We start from the raw sequence: 18,160 nt of genomic DNA on the forward strand, positions 1-18,160 counted from the left end.
GTGGAAATCTAACCAAATTAACCTTACTTAACCTCAAAACTTTCACTATCTCAGTCCGATATTTACATTTTACCTTTTGACAAATGTCACTATCTCGCAGGTTTAACTTGTATGAAACATTCTCAAAAATAAAATAAAAATATAATTTAACTGAACTCTTGCAATCCAACTTGTAAAAATTAATCTCTACATTAATCAATTTGACTATGAAACATCATGTAAGGAGATTCATATTTCAATTTTTAAGATTCATTTTCCTATTTTGTAAAATATTTTTCAAACTCTTAGTGACTTTTATATGGAAAAATAGATATATCAAGTTAAGACTATAGTTAAATAATGACATGTAATCAATCACATTCATCACATCTTTATTTTTTTTTGGTAGAAATGTCACCACATTCATATATAGTAAAACTTTTGGCCTTCCACAAAAAAAATGAGTAAATCTCATAAATAGTGCCATCCCATATGACCTAATAACCAACCCATTAGGACAATCTTTGGAATCCGAATCATCGGGGTAGGACAATCTCTGGAGTCCGGACCTTCACCCCACAAATAAAAGATTGTGTTCTATCTTACGTTTGGGGCCCCAGATGCTCCAATCCAGCCCTTCGTTGGGTACAAATGTCCCGGCCGGCCCATTCATAGTAGACGAAGTGCATATTTTATGTGATCAACAACCCTTATTGCTTAAATCTTTAAAGAGACAAAGAATGGGCATTATCATTATGATCACCATTATCACAATGGCAAACATTGCGCCACCAGCTCCACTAGTTCCCTCTGTTCACATCATAATCCATATCTTTGTCATAATTGTCATTACCATAACCATCATCACCACAACATCATCATGGTCAAACCGCAGCACTAGTTTATTGGTTTTTACTTTTTACTCTATGTAGGGTAGTTCCTTATGATAAATAATACATGTATGGATGAATAGGAAAGGAGATGACTCTTAAGTCTTAACCATCATAGTGTATAAATTCATGAAATAGGGCATACATAGACAACATAGGGGCTTCCTTGGTGCAAGAAGGACTGACATATTAATAATATCTTATCATGCATGCACCAAACATTCATATCTTCAAGTAATAATGTGTAAACTTTAAACGTTATTTTTAATTAAATCATAGGTAGAGGTATATACTCTCTTAAAACATCTTCATTATATATTAGGAGGAAGGCCTACTAGACCTTTACTAGGAAGGCACAACTTTTACCCAAACCATGCACCGAAGCAAGGGCGTGTTGGGCTGAACAAGACTCCACATAGGAGGTCATGGGCCTAGCCCCTATGGCCCCAAAACCGAACCCAAACCAACCCGTTAAACCCGTTATAAATAAATAAAATAAAATAAATTTAAATGTAAAAGACAAAAAAAACCCCCAAGTTTCTATTTGTTTTCTTAATTGTCTTACTTTGGAATATGCAAACAATAAGCCTATCAAAGCCTTAACCATTTGGAAGACGGGCTTAGTAAATATTTAGCAAGTATATTATCATTTGAAAATCTTTTAATGTTTTATTTTGATTCATTTTTATAAGCGTCAATAAAAGAAAGGAGAATAAGCAAATACAACCCACTAAAATTCATCAAGATGCTAGCTTTCTTTTGTATATTAGTTCTATAATTTTTACTTCTTTGTACAAAAACAAGTTTTTGGTTTTGAACAGCAACACGAGATTTGAAGAGACTTAATGCATATGTGTTTACATGCTATTGATATATTCCACGGATCACAAGGACTCAAAACATAGCGTTAGTAAACCCGAACCAAAACCGTCAGTAAACCAATTCTAAACCGTTAACCCAAACCGTTAGTTAACCCGAACCCTGCACCAAGAAACCGTTATTTTCTTAATGGGCCGTGTTTGTTCCTACCGAAAATAGACTGACACCCTAACTTTTACCCAAACAGAAAAAATATCACATAGGAGGTCATCGCCACTATACCAAAACCACATCCACCCTACCCAACTTTACAACCTAACATTTTACCTGTAAATGGATAGTCAAACCACATCCACCCTACCCAACTTTACAACCTAACATTTTACTCTTAAGAAAATCCCCCTAAATTCACATCGTTATCTCAAAGGTGTCCATATCCATAATTTTTATTACCGGAAAATATTTTTATTCGTATGATAAGTAACCGGTTCGGATTTGAATAATTGTTTATCGGATTAGATAATATCAAGATAAAAATTTATCCGGACTATTATTATCGGATATCTAGTAAAATTCCAGATTCAAATTCAGATGCATTTTCTAAATTTCAACCGGATTAGGATTTGGATACAAATATCAGTTTTGCTAATCGAATTTTGATTCGAATACTGGGGTATCCGAGAAGAATCCGATCAGTTAGTAGTCTACTTTCAGGGCGTGTAAGGGTGAAACATTGGTACAAGAGATATAAAGATCTAAGATTGATGCCTAAGCAATGGTGTCTCTGAGCTTAGAGCCCACAAATGAAGGTATCAAGCTTCTTCCATGACATCAACCCCACTCGTCTGTTGACAACTGCCACTGTTGGTTCCTCCTCAAGCTTCTCATTCTCCAATTTCAGCTTATCAACATCAAAACAAGCATCCATAGCAGTCAAATCCTCCCTGTTATTCCTCTTCTTCTCTTCGTATTCTCTCTTCACCAACATCTCATAATACTTGTTATTCCTCTTTTCCAGCCCAAATATTTGATTCTGAAGATCTTCAATTTTACGGTTCAACAAACAAGCATTATGATCCTCGCTAAGCTTCACAATACACCTTACTAATTCACTAGCCATACCCTTCATCCGTACAGCTTCTGAAGCTAACCTTTTGTTCTCCTCTGTCAATGCTCTGATTCCGTAATCCAATCTGCCATTCTCGTTGAACAGAATTAATCGCTCTGATTCAAGCACCTCAAGTAAGCTTTTCTGCAACTCAATCTTTCTCGATGATTCAGTGTTCCGGCACTCAAGGATACGTAATTCTTCGACGAGAATTTCGTAGTCAGTGATCTTGGCTACGAGCTCGGCAATAAGAGAGTGGTGAGGCTCTGCTGCGGCGGTGGAGATGGGGTTCTGAGGTGGTGGTGGTGGTGGTGGCGAGCTATAGGAGTCGGAGTCGAAGCGGGTTTCTTCAGCGGCGGTGCCGGAATCTTCTTCGGTGTCGGAATTTCCTGATAAGGTCTCAGACTGGTTCAGGTGTTGAGGACAACGCTTTGACAGGATTTGGCAGTGACGATCGGCCAAGGAGAGGTAGCCATTATAGAGGTCTTGAAGGAGTGAGAGCAGCTGGGGCCGTTTCTGGTAATAATTCTCAGCGCGTTCAGCGAAGCTGTGTGAATCGTCGTTATCAGAGATGCTAAGTGACAGAGCTTTCATCTTCTCTTCGACATCTGGGGCACGTTGAAATTTTCAACAATGTCAAATTACTGACTATTCTTCCCTCATGGGATCTTGAACTGCAGACGCTGAGTAGGAAAAGGAGGAGAACAGTACCTGTTAAGGTGATCGCAAGCCATGAGGGCATAGCAGAGTGACTTCGACATAAGGGAAAATGAGAACCTTGTTTTATCATCTCCAAAACCATCTTTTTACACCGAGATCCACAGTGTTTTCTGTGAAACAAACCAAAAATACTCATTTTTCATGAATTTCAAACAAAGCAACACTGTAGAACTGGTTCTCATATTCAATTGACCGTTTAAATTCATTAACAGAGGGGAAAAAGAACCTATCTTTCAAGGAACTATAAAAATAGAGGGAAGTATCACTAAAAGCCGATAGAATGGCTTCGAGTTTGTCTTTTGGCATTTCTCCGGGCAATAAAACTCATAAATTGTAACGTGAACCTCACCTGAATACGAAGAAAACAACGATCGGAGAAGTTGCAGCGGTGCAGCATATTAATAATCAATACAGGAATTACAAAATCAAGGCATTTTTTATACGGCAAGAGGGGTTTCGAGAGAAGCTTCAGCCGCAAGATCCTGGGTTTTGAGATTCTGCAATTTTTATAACAATCAAAATGGAATTCAGGTCTCTGATGTTGATGTTCTGGCATTTGGCCTGGAGGCGGTATCTTCAACTTGCTGTTTAGTGCATGAGACGATAGCAGGCGAACCAGCTCAAGTTTGATCTAAATCATGTGAATAGAAGTAGCCTTGAAGGCTTCATACTTGAATCTAAAGTTTCAATTTAAATCAAGGATGAGAAACACTATTATCTGAACTTCCAATGAAAATTGATTTTCCATATTTCCATGAAGGAGAAGCCACTCTGATGAAACAACTAAGTAGCACCCTCTTCACCTTAAGTTTATTTTGATAAAATTATTTTTAACACTGTCCAATTCATTGCAATTTTTAGATAAAAATAGGAACCAGCGATATTACTCGCTCTAACATTGTAAAGATCAAACATTATTTCAAGATTTTTTTTCTCCAGAAAGGATTCATCATTAAGTTGTTCCCAGTTAGTAATTATTCCATTGTTTTTTTTTTCTTTTCTTTTCTTTTTTTGCTTAGCCACAATCACATCCGTCGCATTGTTGTAAATTATACCACTGCCGATTTATAGCACCATACAGACTAATCAAGGGCCACATTAGTAAACCAAGTTAACAAAAAATCACTTTGAAAAAGTCCAAAATTAGATAAGTGTCCTGTTTCTAGATTTCAATCGCAAGTGGGATCAAACTTTTTGGTCAGATGTTGTTCTAAGACTCGGGAAGAAGATCAAGAACTTCTTGTTCATTGCACCAGATGTGGATAATGCTAGTGTGAGAAAGTAAGACATGATGTAAACCAGATATTATGCTGGAAAGCCACATTGCAACACATTATAAGAATTATTAAAAACAATTGAAATGCTCTGGAAATATCCTCCCCCAAAAAGACCATATATCCACCTGATCTGAAAATTCTTCCACGAAAATTCTTCCATTGATTGATGCGTGAACAATTTTCTTCACCCCCCCCCCTCCTTCTTCTCCCTTTCTTATCATGTGAGATGTGTAGACTATTTGATTCCCAGATTCCAAACTGTTCAGAGATATGGGTCAAAGATATGATTGCTCCTCTTACTGGAAAGAATCTGCCCGAGCTTAAAATCTGTATAAAAATGAAGAGGGTGCCTCTGAAGATTCCCTGGATAGAACTTAATGGGCGTCCAAGAGTCTTCTTAAGAGTTGAGTAAAGCTTAAACAGTCTTCCTTATCTCTTCTCAATCTTGATCCAATGACAAAATTGGACAGATTACAAGTGCATGTAGAAAACCCTGTGGACCAGAAAAGTTCCACCAAAAATTTTATGATTCCTTGTGAAGGGCTACCCTGGATACCACTATTGTGCCTATTGAGAATTGCCTTGCCTCTTCTGTAACATCCCATTCTTCTCAGCCAAATAAACCTTTTCTGAATGGATCATAAAATTGGAAACAAGACCATAGCAGACAAAAAGAGCAAAGAGGTGTCTTCATGAGAATGCCATAATTGCTTGGGAGATCCAGAAACACATAATGCTATACTATTTAGTAGAATTCTCCTAGCTTTCAACACTTGATTGCCAAGGTTAACAGGAACAGGAAGCTTAGTCCTTACTTTCTAGGCCGGATGGGGGACCTGCAATTTCTTGATCATCCTCTTCTCTTTATCGATACCCCTCGCCTGTAATCTCATTTTATCTAGTGTTTCAATCTCTTCCTAAACCTAACAGATTTGGAGTTGGAATGTGTTGCTTTAAATGTACAGCATAAGTTATTTCTGTTGCCATTGTACATATGTACTCCATTACTCCAACTCCACTTTGTTGTCTGAGGAGTAAAGACTGCTACTCAGATTGGTTCATTGCACAAGTGATGGCACCTCCTAGCCAGCTATGCTTTTCCATTATCCGGCACCTGCTGGTCAGTTTTTGACTTTTGTGTTTTTTTCATCTTAGGAGGTCTCTAAATAATTTTGCAAACTACATTTTTTAAATGCTCAACTTATAATTAATACTTCTCACTTCTTAATAAAAAAATCATGAAATAATGAAACTCATACAGCTAGAAGAGAGACCCTTCAGTTCCAAATATTCAATAAACAATATAAACCATCCTTAAATATTAAATAGATGCGAAGTGAGAGGAAAACCCTACCAGATACTGCTAAAAATAAAACAAGAACTGCAACCTTCAACTTTTAAAGAAAATCTACAGGATGATACAAAGTAACTGATCATTTTTTTTTTTTTTGGGTAGCTTATCATATCATACCTTTTTAACTAGTAGCTCTTAGGTACCCCATCTTGTCTTTTCACAAGCTTGAGACATGTCAAAGGTTCAAAGCCAATTCACCATGTTTACATTTCTGATTTTTCAAGAAATTGAGTAACTCATAGAATTGTGAAAACATTTTCAGAAAATTCTTTACAGTGAACAAAAATAACCTGATATGTAGAGACTATATATGCAGAAGTGTTCTACTAGCTATAGCTTAGCAATGACTTCATAATTTACTGTTTAAAGACTAGTAGTCCTATGATCATCACCAGCTGCAAATTTCTCTGCTTTTCAGCCTACAATTTACAAAGGTATGACTAATACTAAAAGACTAATTGATAAATTTAAAGAAATCACAAACCAACGACATAACTTGTATCGTAATTTATATGCACCAAGAATCTGCCAAGACAAGAAAAGAACTTCCTATGGATATGAACAGTAGCCATACAATGATCGTTTTCTTAATGGATATAAATTGCAAAGTAGTATACCAGAAGGCATAATGCATTTAGAACCCTGGATGTATCTCTAAGATATAGTTTGAGCATAGACTGGCTTGGGGCCGTGATGCCACCACTGCCTGTGGGGATTGGGACATCTTATTAAAGTCTATGGCGCCCGGCTAGGGGGATTTAGTTATTGGCACTAATGATGGTGAAGTTATCACATTAGTCAAGGTTGACATCAATCCGTTCATGGCCACAAATTTGAGCATCAACTTACGCTGATGCTTATAATACTGATAGCAAGTTCAAATTAATGAAATAGGTCCATATCTTAAAATCAAACCATCATTTAAATCAATCTCAATATGTAAGTTTAAATTTCCCTTGCTTAGACAACTTACAGTCTGTCTTCTTCTTGCTTCACAAAGACTATGCCACAAAATAAAAGATCTTGATTGAGCATTAAACAAAATGCAATGCCACAAAATAAAAGATCTTGATTGAGCATTAAACAAAATGCAATGCCACAAAATAAAAGATCTTGATTGAGCATTAAACAACAATGCATTTCAAATATATGCCCCAACCCCACACAAACACTTTGTCAAGTCTGCTCCCACTTTAATAATTCCAGAGCTCTACTACGTAAATACATGATTGCCATGGCACCCAGTGAAAGAAAAAGTGCAGGGAGAAGGATTGTGAATAGAGAACTTGAATATGCAGAAGTTGAGACACCATAGGTTGCGAGTACTAAACAAAGGGCAACTAACACAGCAGCACGCAAAGGGTACCCTTCTGTGAGGCTAAAAGTTAAAACCACAGATAGACAAAGTGCAGCATAATTTAAAAACATTATTGTGAGGAAAGATCCAGGATTCTGAGTGCCCATAACTGGTGTTCCTGCTTCATGGGCTAGTTGTTCTAATCTACTAATACTGGATGAATTATTGTTTGTATCACTACCACTGTTTGGATCATAGTTATCTTGCCATAGACCTCCAGGAGGGTTAATTCCAAGCTGATAGGTTGCTGTAACAATAAGAACCACCACCACTAATAGTGCATTCCTGACATCACTTGAAACACCTCTGTGCACCACTGGGAAAAAAAATGATAACTTACTTGTTATTCTTCTTGTAATTCTACGACTTCGAAACCTCTTGAAGGCTTCCTCTGGTGGTGGAAGAAATGTTACAACTTGTCGACCTATCTTGGCCCCAGAACTACGAAATGTATGTATCATTTGCATTTCCTCCTCGTCCGGAGCCTCAATTGTACTCTTTAGTAAGATATCCAAAGCCGTAAATCCATCTGCATTAATCGCATTTATAGGCACTGCCAATGATGCACTGTTGGTTGAACCATAACGAAAAAGCAACTTTATAATCTGCAGAATAGAAAGGTATCAGAAAGAGTTCCAGTTTTTATAGAAGATTGCAACTACCTTCGTCCCACTACAACTTGATTTGTTTTAAGAGAAATTCTTTTGTTACCAAAGTTAATGGCAAAGGGAGAAAAATAAAATGTCAGAATTTTTTTTCGCCTTTCAGCTTAACAAGTTCTTTTTTCCTTTCCCTCAACAAAAGGTAAGTCTAGTTGTTTCATATGTTTAATGAAAATTACACAGCTCTTTTTAATGACATGACGATAAGTCAAGTAAAATCATCTTCAAAACCAATTTTATTAGTCCATAAGTTAAATAAGATAACGGACAATCAAAAGAAGGTTGGTTTTTCCTTTAATAGAGGTTACAAAGAATGCTGCAACTTTCCACTTCACATTGTTTTAGTGATGATAAGAGGAAACGTTGTTTGAAAAATCTAAAAATAAAAAATCTTAGCAGTTATATAGCATTAAACAAAAGACAAATGTTTCTTTGGCCATGTGCCATACTTTGCTATGTTGGTGAAGCCATGCAGCTAGAAGAAGACCTGAAACCCATCTCACTAGTTAAATTTCAGTCTACAATATGTGAAAAACCACTGAAACTTAATTTTAAGTTTCTTGAAATTACAACTCCATCCATTCCATTATAATGGAAGACATTTCTCTCAACTCACAGTTAATGTTATCATTCTGGCGACTGTTTGAGACAGAGCTTGGTAGACTGATAGACATGTATACTTTATCTCATTGACACCCTCCCACATTTTGCTCATGTGGTAAGCTGCAACAGATTGTAGTTGTCATAAATAGTCGTTGAGGTACTAGTCTAGCGAGTACATCCAAGGTTTTGAAAATCCAATCTCCTGCATAGCAAGGCTGGGTGGGGTGAAATGAGTTCGGGCTCACATTAGCTGATGTGGCAAGTTGCAATAGATTCTGTTGTGCCTTGATAGTTCGTAGGATAGGGTTTTAGCTGAATCATCAATACATTACCAATCAGATACTAGTTCGCTTGGTTGATGTTTTCCTGCAGTCATGGCGACTGAGACATGGGATTTTATTCATTATGGAACTTCATTTCAGTCTTGTGAGTTTGTACCCTACCTCCATGTGGTAAATTCTAAAGAGATCCGGAGCGGGAGGGGGAAGAGGTATATTACCTTTTATTATTATTGTTATTTTTTCTCTCTCTTTGTGTGTGTGTGTTTTTGGGGTTGGGGCGGGGGTGCGCAGGGGTCTGTGTAAATAGAATTTGGTTTAGGCCATCTATCGAACATATGGACTGCGGGTGTAAGAAGTTTGACCAGCCGTCCATGCTAATTAGTGTATCATGTGGATCTAATATCGTCTATAATTTGAGCCAGAATTTCTAACAGTTAATTTTAGATTGAAAAGTGAAGAGATGCCCATTGGAAAATGAAAGATCTGAATTACCTCATGTTGTCTTCTTAATGCTGCAAAATGCATGATGGTGTTACCTCCATCATCTACCCATTTGAGCATCATTCTTCTAATTGGCAAATCATCAAGCCATTTTAACAATTCTTTCAACGCATAGTACCCATCGTTCTTCACGGCCAAGTGAAGAGCTGTTTCCTTCCCAACCGTCAATTCCTTTATGGATTTTGGCCGAGCAGAGAGTAATTCATCCAAAACAGCTTCATTCCCAGATATAGCCGCTGCACAGTGAAGAGGAATCATTTTTTCTCTACCCTTAACAAGACAAAGGTCCTTGTCCACCTTCAACAGCTCTTTAACTATATTTAACCTTCCAATTGCTGCAGCTATGTGCAAGGCACTAAATCCATCTTCGTTCAGCTTTCTAGTAAACGTAGGCTTCAAATTTGCGATCTCTGCAGCAAAGCGAGTTTGCCCTTTTATCACAGCTATGTGCAAAGGGGTATTTATGAATCCGATTTCGTCGATCTTATCTAGAATAGTTCTGTCTTCCCTTAGAAGTGTATACAAGCCATCTATATCTCCAGCTTCGGCAACATAAGTCAATCTCTGATCCATTTCTTCTGCAATTGCATAAGATCACAAGAGAACCTTGTCTTCTTCCCTCTTGCAACAGCAATAGGTTGTTCAGAAACTCTAAAAAATCATCTCGCTCCACAGCTTTCTTCCTTGACGAATCCATAATAATTTATAACAACTGAAGAATTTCCATGCTTGCTTATACATGTATAAATTCATTATTCAGTTTGAAGCGAGAGCGACGCGACACCTATTTTATTTTACACCGTATTCGCGTGTGCCTTCTAGAAGATGACGTGGCATTTATAATTTTTTTATTTTTTTGGTACGAAAATGAAAGAAAATACTTAGACAGCAAATAAAATAAAATAAATACAAAATAAATGCATTAAAACACAAGCTCCGATTTGAACCAAGGAATGAAAAGTGACCAAATGTCATACATGAAATAGACAAGTTCATCCAGACTAAAGAATGGGTCGAGCCCAATCCTTTAGAAAAATGATTGTAATAACCTGAACAACGATTAAGCACAAGGAATACGACATACATATCATCCATAATAAAATGCCCAAATAGGCGACACTCCACAAAGGCGGACATAGACACGCCACAAGGGCGCTTCAAGGACAGAAACAACAGCCATGGCGAAGACACACGACGGCAACCAGCAACACAACTGTAGCAAAGCTTCCAGATCCACGGGAGATACTTCCAGCTCCGGTGTAAAACCTTTAGACCTGCGGAATGCCTACCGAATCTAGCATCAACCTGAACTTTTTTTTTTTTTTTTTTTGTCCTCCTCTAAACCATTCACGGGAGAGAGGGAGAGAGAGAGAGAGAGAGGTGAGGGAGTAGAAAGGGGTGGGGTAGAGCTGGACAAGGCAAACAGAGAAATTAGAAAGAGAGAGCCGACGAGGATGGGAAACTGAGAGTTTCTTTTTTCTTTTTTTCTTTTTCTTCTTCTCTAAACTGGTAACGGGAGAGAGGCAGAGAGAGGGAGGTGAGGGAGTAGAACAAGGGTGGGGTGGAGCTAGACAAGGCAAACAGAGAAATCAGAAGAAGAGAGAGCCGAAGAGGATGAAAACTGAGAGTTTCTTTTTCGTTTTTTTGTTTTTTTTTTCTTCTTCTTTAAACCGGTCAAGGGAGAGAGGGAGGTGAGGCAGTAGAACAGGGGTGGAGGTGGAGAAATAAACAGAGAGGCATTTATACATTTATAACCATTGCATATGAAACTAATAATTCAAGTTGGCGTCTTAACCAAAAAAAATCCAGTTGGCTATGCTTGTTTACGTCGATTTGTATCACCCAGGTATCACCTTTTACTGTTGGCAGCGGCTCTGTAAGTCTGTAACTCAGTGGAGGATTCAACCAAACTCTGTTGGCCTAAACGTGCCACACCCGCCCCTGAGCCTGGATTGATCGCCGCCTGACTTTTTCAACGTGACTACATGAGAGAGAAGCTTGGGCTACAAACTAATCAGCTCTGTGTCGAGCCGGGTTCGGGTTTGGCTTGAGCCAACCCGGCTTGGTCCTACCAACCTTATGTTAGTTTAATTTAATTTAATTAAAATTACACTTAAGTTAATTTTAAATAATTTAGTATCCCACTAACCCTAATTTAGATTAGTCAAGTAATCATGTTTTTGTTAGTGAGTAATCGGTCAGTTTACAATGTATAATGGATTAGCCATATTCAAAGCTTTCAAACCCCGTTGTTTCTAAATAAGAAATTGAATCTTAGCAAGTTAAATTATTAAATTAACACTTTAGACAATAAATGATAAAAATTAGGGTGAGATTGAGATTCTTTTTTATGAAACAGAGTTAAGAGAGATTAGGCCAACTTGACCCAATGAGTATAAAATCAAGGCCAACCCAATCCTATCAAGGTAAATCATGGGAGGACGGGCTTAGGAAAACCTTGGTAGGGTTTGATTAGGGTTATAGATTTTAAACCTTAGACTGGGCTGGGCAGGGTTCGAATTTCAATTCAATATCTCGGGTAGGATTGGGTTTTAAAGTTGGCAGGACCTAGCTCGGTCCATTGACGCCCCTATTTTAATTTCAAAAACACAGGTAGAAGTGTAAGACTATCTAAAGTCACTTGCAACCAGGCCAGTTCAGCCAATGGCCTCGACCGCAAAGCAAAGTCTGGCCCGAGATATCAACTTAACCCCACTCTGTGTCATAGAGCAGATCCCCCCCCCCCCCCCCCCATCCAATTGCCCCGTCCACCCATCTCCCCACCTTCACACATGGGCCTGCCCGCATTACAGTTCTGATAATTCTTCCATTGATTTTTCTTCTTTCACTGATAAAACAAGTAAGTTTCTAATCATGGCCACAATTACATAGGTCACATAGTTGCCCCCTTCCTTATTTATAGCACCATACATAGCCTGAATTAACAAAAAATACCTTGGAAAGGTCAAATATTAGATGAGTGTCCTTTTTGTAGGATTTCAATCATAAGTGGGATAAAACGCGCTGGTAAGACTTTGTTTTGAGGCTTGGGAAGAAGATCAAGAACTTCTTGTTCATTGCACTAGATGCGGGTAAACCTAGTGTGAGAAAGTAGGACATGATGTAGACCAGAGATTGTTGGAAAGTGCACCTTGCAAAACATTATCAGGATTACTAAAAACAATTGAAATGATCTGGAAATGTCCTCCCCAAAAAAGACCATATATCCACCTTGATCTGGAAATTCCTCCATTGATTGATGTGTGAACAATTTCTTCCCCCCCCCACCCCCCCCCCCCCCATTCCTCCTTGCTTATCATGTGAGATGTGTAGATAGATTCCCATTCCGCGCCGGTGTGGGTCAAAGTTTCCTTATTTCCTCTTGCTAGAAAGGATCTGCCCAAGCACAAAATCGGTATAGGAATGAAGAGGCTGATAATCCAGAAAACCCTTTCAGCTCTGACCAAAGATAGACCTTAATGGGCACCCAAGAGTCTTCTTAAGAGTCCAGTAAAGCTTATAGAGTTAGAGCCTTATCTCTTCTTAATCTTGATACAATGACAAAATTGGTAAGATTACCAAAGTGCATGTGGAAAATCCTGTGCACCAGAAAAGTTCCTCCAAAAAATTCATACTTTCTTGTGGAGGGCTAGCCTGAATGCCACTATTGTGCCTATTGAGACTTGCCCTGTTTGCCTCTTGTGTAACATCCCATTCTTCTCAGCCAAATTAACCATTTCAGACTGGATCATAAAATTGGAGAAAAACCCCATAGCTGACTAAAAGAGCAAACATGGATCTTCATGAGCATGCCATAATTGCTTGGGAGGTCCAGGAGCACATAAATGCTATACTATTTAGTAGAATTCTAGTAGCTTTCAAAACTTGATTGCTAAGGTTAACAGGATTAGGAAGCTAAGTGCTTACTCTCAAGGCCTGATGGGGGGACTGCAATTTCTTGATCATCCTCCTCTCCTTATCGATACCCTCGGCTTGTAATTATTTTCTCTAGTGTTTCTATATCTTTCCAAACACAAGAGATTTGGAGTTGAAATATGTTGCCTTAAATGTGCAGCATAAGTAATTATCTGCTGCCACTGTACATATGTACCCCAGCTCCATTTTGTTGTCTGAGGAGCTTGCCCTTCCGGTTAGGAGTAAAGACTGCAACTCAGATTGGTTCACTGCACAAGTGATGGCACCTCCTAGCCAGCTAGCAAGATATCATCCAGCACCTGCTGGTCAGTTTTGACTTTTGTGTTTTCATTCATCTTAGGAGGTCTCTAAATGATTTTGCAAACTATATTTTCTTAATGCTCAACTTATAGTATATCTCACTTCTTAATACACACTATTCAGACATCACAAATCAAACTAAAAAAACCATGAAATGATTACACTCATACCGCTAGAAGAGAGACCCTTCAGTTCCAAATGTTCAATAGACAATATAAACCTTCCTTTACAATTAAATAGACATGAAGTGAAAGGACATCCTACCAGATACTACTAAAAATAAAACCAGAACTGCTACCTTCAACTTATACAGAAAATCTACACAATGATACAAGGTAACTCATCATTTTTTTTTTAATAGCTAATCATAGCATACCTTTTTAAAAGTAGCTCTTAGGTACCTCATCTTGTCTTTTCAAAAGCAAATTAACCATGTTAACATTTAGTATTTTTGAAGAAATGGAGTAACTCATAGAATTGTAAAAACATTTTCAAAAAGTTCTTTACACTGAACAAAAATAACCTGATATGTAGAGCTTATCTATGCAAAAGTGTCCTATTAGCTATAACTTAGCAATGACTTCATAATTTACTGTCTAATGACAAATAGTCCTATGATCATCAACAGTTGCAAATTTCTCTGTTTTTCGGGCTACAATTTACAAAGGTATGACTAATACTAAAAAACTAATTGATAAATTTAAAGAAATCATAAACCAATGACATAACATGTATCTTAAAGTTATATTCACCAAGAATCTCGCAAGATATAAACTTCCTATGAAGATGAACACTAGCCATACAATGATTGTTTTCTTAATGGATATAAATTGACAAAAAGTATTATACCATAAGGCACAAAGCATTTAGGACCCATCATTTATCTCCAAGAAATAATTTGAGCATGGATTGGGATTTAGTTATTGGCACTAATCATGATGAAATTATCAAATTAGCTAAGGTTGACATCAACCATTCTTGGCACAAAATTTGAGCATCAACTTAAGCTGATGCTGATAATAAATGATGGCAAGTTCAAATAAATATAATATGTCCGCATTTCTCTTCTTTAGACAACTTACGATCTGTCTTCTTCTTGCTTCACAAAAATTATGCCACAAAATATAAAATCTTGATTGAGCATTAAACAACAATGCATTCCAAATATATACCCCAATCCCACACAAACAGTTCGTCAAGTCTGCTCCCACTCTAATAATTCCAGAGCTCTACTGCGTAAATACATGATTGCCATGGCACCCAGTGTAAGAAAAAGCTCTGGGACAAGGATTGTGTATAGAGAACTTGAATATGCAGAAGTTGAGACACCATAGGTTGCAAGTACTAAACAAAGAGCAACTAACACAGTAGCACGCAAAGGGTACCCTTCTGTGAGGCTAAAAGTTAAAACCACAGATAGACAAAGTGCAGCATAATTTAAAAACATTATTGTGAGGAAAGATCCAGGATTCTGAGTGCCCATAACTGGTGTTCCTGCTTCATGGGCTAGTTGTTCTAATCTACTAATACGAGATGAATTACTGTTTGTATCACTACTACTGCTTGGATTATAGTTGTCTTGCCATAGACCTCCAGGAGGGTTGATTCCAAGTTGATAGGTTGCTGTTACAATAAGTACCACCACCACTAATAGTGCATTCCTGACATCACTTGAAACATCTTTGTGCACCACTGGGAAAAAAAATGATAACTTACTTGTTATTCTTCTTGTTATTCTACGGCTTTGAATCCTCTTTAAGGCTACCTCTGGTGGTGGAAGAAATGTTACAACATGTTGACCTATCTTGGCCCCAGAACTGCGAAGTGTAAGTATCATTTGCATTTCCTCCTCACCTGGTTTATCAATTATACTCTTTAGTAGAATATCCAAAGCAGTAAATCCATCTGCATTAATCGCATTTATAGGCACTGCCAGTGCTGCACTGCTGGTTGAACCATATTGACAAAGCAGCTTTATAATCTGCAGAATAAAAAGGTATGAGAAAGATTCCACTTTTTATAGAAGATTGCAACTCTCTATGTCTCACTATGACTTGATTTATTTTAAGGGAAATTCTTTTGTTACCAAAGTTAATGGCAAAAGGAGAAAAATAAAACGTCAGAACCTTTTTTGCCTTTAAGGATAACAAGTTCTTTTTTTCTTTTCCCTCAACAAAGGTAACTCTCATTGTTTCATAGGCATAACGACAATCATACAGCTCTTTTTAGTGACATGATGATAAGTCACATAAAATCATCTTGAAAAACAATTTTATTAGTCTATATGTTAAATAAGATAACGGACAATAGAAATAAGGTTGCTTTTTTACTTTAATAGATATTAAAAAGAACGTTACATCTTTCCACATCACATTGTTTTAGTGATGACCAGATGAACCCTTGTTTGAAAAAATTAAAAAGAAAAAATCTTAGCAGTTATAAAAGCATTAAACAAAATACAAATGTTTCTTTGGCCATCTGCCATACTTTGCTATGTGGGTGAAGCCATAGCTAGAAGAAGACCCGAACCCCATCTCACTAGCGAAATTTCAGTCTACAATATATGTAAACCATTGAAACTTAAATTTAAGTTTCTTGAAATTACGACTCCACCCATTCCATTAGAATAGAAGAGACATTTCTTTGAACTCATATTTAATGTCATCATTTTGTTGACTGTTTGAGCTAGAGCTCAGATAGGTTAATGTCATCATTTTGTTAACTGTTTGAGCTAGAGCTCAGATAGGTAGACTGCTAAACATGTACCCTTTATGTCTTTGACACCCTTCCACATTTTTCTCATGTGGTAAGCTGCAAGACAGCAAGAGTGTGGATCATCTCCCCTGACAGGGAGCACCCAACGGCTTTATATCCACAAATACATGGGGGCCCACAAGAAAAAAAAAAAAAAAAAAAAAAAGTAGAACCCATCACCAGCAACCTGTGGCCCCCCAATCTGTGGTCGAAAGCCATCAGGGGACATGATTTGGACTCAACGTGCAATAGATTGTAGTTGTCATAAATGCTTATGAGGTACTAGTTTGGCCAATCACCAAGGTTTTGAAAACCGAATCTCCAGCCTGGGTGGTGGTGGAATGAGTTCGGGTTCACATTAGCTGATGTGGCGAGTTGCAATATTAGATTTTGATGTCCCTTAGGGGTTTAGCTGAATCATCAATACATTACCAATATGATATTATTTGGGTTGGTTGATGTTTTCCTGCAGTCATGGTGAATGAGTTATGGGATTTTATTCATTCTAGAGCTTCATTTCAGTCTTGTGAGTTTGTACCCTACCTTTTATGTGGTAAATTCTTAAGAGATCCGGAGCAGGAGGGGGAGTACATATGTTGTCTTGGGTTTTTCTTTTTTCTTCTTCTTTTTTTTTTGGGGGGGGGGGGGGGTAGGTGTGTATGATAAATAGATTTGGTATAGGCAATTTATCGAACACATGGAGTGGGGGTGTTTGACCAAAAAAAAAAAGGAGTGGGGGTGTAAGGCACATGGAAGGGCTGGCACAAAGCCACTATTAGCGGCCAGACCAAAATGTAGGACATCGTCATGCAACATTCCAAATTCAGGAAAGAAGTTTCACCACCTGTGCATAATAATTAGTGCATTATGTGGACCTAATATGGCCTATATATTGAGCCAGAGTTTCTAACAGTTAATTATAGATTGAAGCATGAAGAGATGTCCATCGGAAAATGAAAAATCTGAATTACCTCATGTTGTCTTCTTAATGCTGCACAATGCAAGATGGTGTTACGTCCATCATCTACCCATTTGAGCATCATTCGTTTTGGCAAATCATCAAGCCATTTTAACAATTCTTTCAACGCATAGTACCTATCGTTCTTCACAGCCAAGTGAAGAGCTGTTTCCTTCCGAATCGTCAATTCCTTAATGGATTTTGGCCAAGCAGAGAGTAATTCATTCAAAACAGCTTCGTTCCCAGATATAGCCGCCGCACAGTGAAGAGGAATCATCCTTTTCCCTGCCCTTAACAAGACAAAGGTCCTTGTCCACCTTCAACAGATCATTAACTATATTTACCTTTCCAATTGCTGCAGCTATGTGCAAGGCACTAAATCCATCTTCGTTCAGCTTTCTAGTAAACGCAGGTTTCAAATTTGCAATCTCTGCAGCAAAGCGGGTTTGCCCTTCTATCACAGCTATGTGTAAGGGGGTATTTATGAATCCAATTTCGTCGATCTTATCTAGAATAGTTCTGTCTTCCCTTAGAAGTCTATACAAGCCATCTATATCTCCAACTTCGGCCATATGAGTCAATCTCTGATCCATGTCGTCTGCAATTGCATAAGACCACACAAGAATCTCGTCGTCTTCTCTCTTGCAACACCGATGGATTG

At 37.8% G+C, this 18,160-nt stretch overlaps 1 protein-coding gene and 1 pseudogene across 5 annotated transcripts; both read right to left on the bottom strand.

Moving 5' to 3' along the window:
• Positions 1–2,256: 2,256 nt before the first annotated feature.
• LOC149012818 (ankyrin repeat-containing protein BDA1-like) lies at positions 2,257–10,291 on the bottom strand. Of its 4 annotated transcripts, none has more exons than XM_089158480.1 (3): positions 7,845–7,923; positions 3,508–3,626; positions 2,257–3,404 (listed from the first exon to the last, which is right to left on the bottom strand). In XM_089158480.1, exons 2-3 carry the CDS (start codon positions 3,596–3,598, stop codon positions 2,479–2,481), a joined length of 1,017 nt encoding a protein of 338 aa, XP_089014606.1. In that variant the 5' UTR covers positions 3,599–3,626; positions 7,845–7,923; the 3' UTR covers positions 2,257–2,478. The 4 variants fall into 4 exon arrangements, with proteins under 4 accessions (XP_089014606.1, XP_089014605.1, XP_089014607.1 ...); XM_089158481.1 differs by adding an exon at positions 9,543–10,291 and having other exon boundaries at positions 3,320–3,626; positions 7,845–8,109; XM_089158479.1 differs by lacking the exon at positions 7,845–7,923 and having other exon boundaries at positions 3,508–4,371.
• Positions 10,292–13,431: 3,140 nt separating this feature from the next.
• On the bottom strand, positions 13,432–18,160 carry LOC149012819 (ankyrin repeat-containing protein BDA1-like; annotated as a pseudogene). The gene is made up of 2 exons (XR_016173934.1): positions 17,513–18,160; positions 13,432–15,768 (listed from the first exon to the last, which is right to left on the bottom strand). The product of XR_016173934.1 is annotated as an ankyrin repeat-containing protein BDA1-like (transcript).

Source organism: Hakea prostrata, chromosome 6 (genome assembly GCF_041222555.1).
Source record: "Hakea prostrata isolate BN-2017 chromosome 6, UWA_Hpros_2, whole genome shotgun sequence".
In the NCBI taxonomy this organism is placed as follows: Eukaryota; Viridiplantae; Streptophyta; class Magnoliopsida; order Proteales; family Proteaceae; genus Hakea; species Hakea prostrata.

Excerpts from the sequence above, each read along its gene's own strand:
- LOC149012818 (XM_089158478.1), bottom strand. The coding sequence starts at position 10,124 with ATGGATCAGAGATTGACTTATGTTGCCGAAGCTGGAGATATAGATGGC. Across the intron at positions 8,110-9,542 it reads CATTAAGAAGACAACATGAG|ATTATAAAGTTGCTTTTTCG; the intron begins GTAATTCAGATC and ends TCTATTCTGCAG.